Here is a 4,261-nt window from a genome sequence, read left to right as displayed (position 1 = left end):
CCCAACTTCACTTCAGAACTGTGAAGTACCGCTTTTTGGCACAGACAACGCAAAGCTTGGGAGAGGGTTTTAGCTGCAGGAGTTTGTAAGGAACAAGAAAGTTGATGTTTTTCTTCGGTAAACAAAGCCGCTGACGTCATTTCTACGGGTTGCGATTGTGTCAGGTGTTAGCGCATCAAGGTTCACAACAGTTGAGAGGCTCATCTTTATCTGTGATCTTGTCAACCGTAAGACTTTGGCGAAAGAATCCGTTGGCACAGAGGCATTCGCTTTATGAGGGGTGCTATTTTTAAAGTGGCTTTAAATCTTAACCAGCAACTTTGACAAGGTCTTTTTAAAGAGTCATTTTCATTCATGAATTAAAATCTACTAAACGGTTAGTGTGGAAACCAGTAAAACATCTGCAATGAGTTTAGAAGATCCTAACTCGGAACTGACGATGGAGAGCAGGAACAGCCTCAACGGAAGCAGAGACAGGCTTGGACTGAGCTTCACTATTGACTACCTTCTGTTCAATAGCGGAGTCAAAGGTTCGAAAGGAGAAGTGACGGCAAGTAGCGTGGCAGAGCAGACGGAGAACAATATGCTAAATGATCAGAATCCTGAACTTAGAGAGGTGGACATTCGCCATGATGTACAGGGGATGCGTCCACAGGAGCTGGACAGTGGGAGAAGTAAAACCAGTGAAGAGGAGTGGAACAAAGAACAACATGAGGAGGGAGAGGAGGAAGTGACCACCACCACAACGCCTACAAACTGTAGTTCTGAGAAACCTTCAGACAAACCAAACCAGTCGTACATCGCGCTCATCTCAAAGGCAATCCTGGCGTCTGAGGAAAAGAAGCTGCTGTTGTGTGACATCTACCAGTGGATCATGGACCATTACCCTTACTTCAAGAGTAAGGTATGTTCATGTTAATCTCTTTTTCTAAAACCTTTTCTAAAACTGCAATAAGGTACAAGATGTAGTGTAATTGCAAAGGCAACAAGAAGTCAAACTTTGGTGTTAACGTGAAGTCAAATAAGTATTCCTTTGATATGTTGACACAAATACATTTAAGGGGGTCCCAGATAAAAAAAACAAAAAAAAACATGAAAGCATCTTTTTGCAAACCTCTATATATTTTTAATTTAGTCACAAAAACATGATCTAAGAACCCTTTTCTTAAGCAAAGCGACCTAGTTGGCTCAGGTAATCTGTCTGAGTGGTTAAGCAATTAGGTGCTCACAGGGACAGTAGATGATCTTCTTGTTGGCAAATTCGCAAATAAAGTAATCCTGTTGCTAGGTCGCAAACTGTCACTGCCTTCACCAGGTGCGACAGCAGATTGGATGTAGTCCAATGGATTAAAGTTGATCGCTAGTTGACGTGCTAAAAAGGTAACTTGGGGTGTTGTGTGTTACTGCGATCATACAGGCTCTCGACACACAATGGCGCCTGCTTGCCAGCAGCAGGACTAAAGTGGATCACTGATACTTAACGTTCTCATTAGTTATTTTCCAGTTGCGAGGAGCTATTGTGTTACTCCTATTTACTTTCAAGCAAATTTTGTTTTAAGCTAATTTATTCCAACTTTTCATGTTCCAACAGGATAAAAACTGGAGAAACAGCGTGCGCCACAACCTGTCCCTCAACGACTGCTTCATCAAAGCAGGTCGAAGTGACAATGGCAAAGGCCACTTCTGGGCGATCCACCCTGCAAACTACCCAGATTTTTCAAAAGGGGACTACCACTGCCGTAGGGCGCGGAGGAGGGTGCGGAGGGTGGCGGGACAGATTCGTCTTTCCTCCCTGACCTCTCCTTACCACCCTGCCACCGCTCTTGCCCTCCCTCACAGAATGACCTGTTGGTGGTGCCCTCAGGTCCCAACACATTCTCTGTCCTGTTTGGCACCCAGGTTCTACTGGCCATGGTCCAGCATGCAGCCACAAGTGGGGCTCCATCTGGGCCTCAATCCCTCTGTACCCTGAAAGGGTTTAAGTCCTACCATGTTTGCAATTTGGTCGGAGTCTTCCTAAAATGTGGTAAGAGGGAAAACTCTAGAATATAATTTGATGTTATTCATATCATTAGAAGATTCAGGTATATATTATATCCTTAATTTTGAAAAAATTGGTGAATACATAGAAACTTCCACTATTTCAAAGCTCCTGCATTTCACTAACATGTATTCGGGTATTAGAAAATTTTGTCATAACCTTATTAAAAGATGAGAAATGTCCCACCATGTGTGTTTTTCTTTATTGCTTTGTTTAGTGGCTAGCTTTTAGTTGTGATAGGTAAAGTTAGCACAAACAGCCTGAGGATGGACGTTAGCACTATAGAATCCCTAAAAAGACATATGAACCAGTTTCATTGTGTGTATGTATGTGTGTGTGCGTGTGCAGATTTAACAAAAAGTGAGCCCCCTAATAGGGTGCCACCCGGTGCAACATGCTAATTAGTCAAAGCTGTCGGGATGCAAAATCTTGAGCCCTACGAGACTAAAATTGGGCTTTCCAAAGACGACTCCCAAGGAAATGAGGCCAGATAATCTCGGCAATCCCAAATAGTTTCAAGAAGTAGGAAGCTTATCACACTGTGTAATCCGCAGCCGCTGGTCTAAAATAAAGGAGGGGTAGGGTGGGGTGTGGGGGGACAATGGGTGGTCTTGGATGTAGGAAGCAGAGGAAAGAGAAGGAGGAATGATTCATTGGAGAGAAATGGAAGGGCAACATATCTTATTTATCATACATTTTGTTTCATAGGAGACAAAAACAGCAAAGAAACAGTCAGTATGGAAAATACGTTTCCTAATGGGAAGGATAAAAACTGTGATTTTTCCACAAATGCCATAAAGCTCTCATATTTGATTTCATGTTTACATTTACAAATGAGATATTATGTTGCTCAATGTCCAAACTGACATACATGTTCCAAACAGATCAAATCTGAATATTTGTTGAAAGCCACATTTGCCTGGTTAGGTTTCCCTGGTTAGCTGTTGTTGACATATTAGAGATAAAGCTTACTACAGGGGGAACTTTGCATATCCTAGGTTATTACTGTATTAATACAAAAATCTCACCAACCAGAGGAAAATTACACTTTTTAAAGAAATAAGGTATTTTATTTAGTAGGATTTTATTCTGATTGGAAATAATGATTTTGTAAAACTTTTTATAAAATAGATTGAAATAAAACAAGGGATTTTGGTTTATCTTAAGTGTTGCAGGAATGCGTTTTTACTGACAAAGTGGTATAATAAAAATAATTTTCTTTAAAACAGCTTTAAATTAAAAGAATGGAAAATTCCATGTATAGGCAAAGGTTCTGATCTGAAAGAAGATGATGCAGTGGAAGCAAAGAAAAATCACCAAACCTTAGTACTTAGAATACGCCTCTGTCTTTTAAAATCCAAATTGCAGGTTAGCTCTAAGATTCACTCTTAGATTACTCCAAAAATACTGCCACAAAAACAGGAATCAAGTTCATTTTTACCTGCTCTGCTCACATCAATAGTGAAATTCCTCTCTGACTTGCAAAGGTTGGCATTTACATCAACAGTTCCACAGCCTAGGAGGATTAGATCATACATTGACTTTTCTAAAGTTTGTTTGTTCTCCACTCATGTGGGCCTCCTATTTGCAAAATATTGAATAAGGCAGTATTTGACATTAAATTAGATTCTGAACAGTCAAACAATATGTCAGAGGGATCAAGAGCTGGGAGAGCAGGTGTTATTCACCACATTTAGTTCCTGGCGATGTTCATTAGAACAATGACAAATCCATCTAATTAATTTTTGTTCTCCAAATCTTCCTATTCAATGTCAGCAGCTAATTGGGATGCCTAATTTGCTTAATTCCCATGAACAAGTCTCTGCATGAAATCCTCTTCAATTCACCAGCTTTGCGGCTTTAATTTGGTTGCATATGTTTGCTATGCACACACACACACACGCACACACACACACACACACACACACACACACAAATGTATGATGTTCAACACACATCCTGCTAATTTCTGCGTAAACAAACACATTACAAAGTGAAGCATTTTGTGAGATGTGCGACATCTGAAGATTTTTAAGCATTTTTTTTTCCTGCAAAAAGTGGTACGCACTTGATAGTCACACTAAATTATAATCAACTACATAATTACGCCGAATCCGATTGAGGTCAGATTGAGCTGTGTGTCTCCTTGTGTGCATGCATATGTGCATGTTATTTTGTTAATCTAATGAGATGGGTGGTGGCGTGCTGGGGGCCGTAGAT

The 4,261-nt window shown here is 40.5% G+C and overlaps 1 protein-coding gene across 1 annotated transcript; it reads left to right on the top strand.

The window, feature by feature from the left end:
- Positions 1-2,205, top strand: foxq2 (forkhead box Q2). Its single transcript, XM_047375723.1, has 2 exons — positions 1-904; positions 1,592-2,205. The coding sequence occupies exons 1-2, from the start codon at positions 407-409 to the stop codon at positions 1,970-1,972; spliced, it is 879 nt and encodes a 292-aa protein (XP_047231679.1). The 5' UTR covers positions 1-406; the 3' UTR covers positions 1,973-2,205.
- Positions 2,206-4,261: the final 2,056 nt, after the last annotated feature.

Source organism: Girardinichthys multiradiatus, chromosome 9, assembly GCF_021462225.1.
Source record: "Girardinichthys multiradiatus isolate DD_20200921_A chromosome 9, DD_fGirMul_XY1, whole genome shotgun sequence".
NCBI lineage: Eukaryota > Metazoa > Chordata > Actinopteri > Cyprinodontiformes > Goodeidae > Girardinichthys > Girardinichthys multiradiatus.
The sequence above is the reverse complement of the archived record's forward strand: the minus strand, read 5'-3'. Positions and strand labels throughout refer to the sequence as shown.

Coding starts and splice junctions, on each gene's coding strand:
- foxq2 (XM_047375723.1), top strand. CDS start 407: ATGAGTTTAGAAGATCCTAACTCGGAACTGACGATGGAGAGCAGGAAC. Junction 905..1,591: donor ACCCTTACTTCAAGAGTAAG/GTATGTTCATGT, acceptor ATGTTCCAACAG/GATAAAAACTGGAGAAACAG.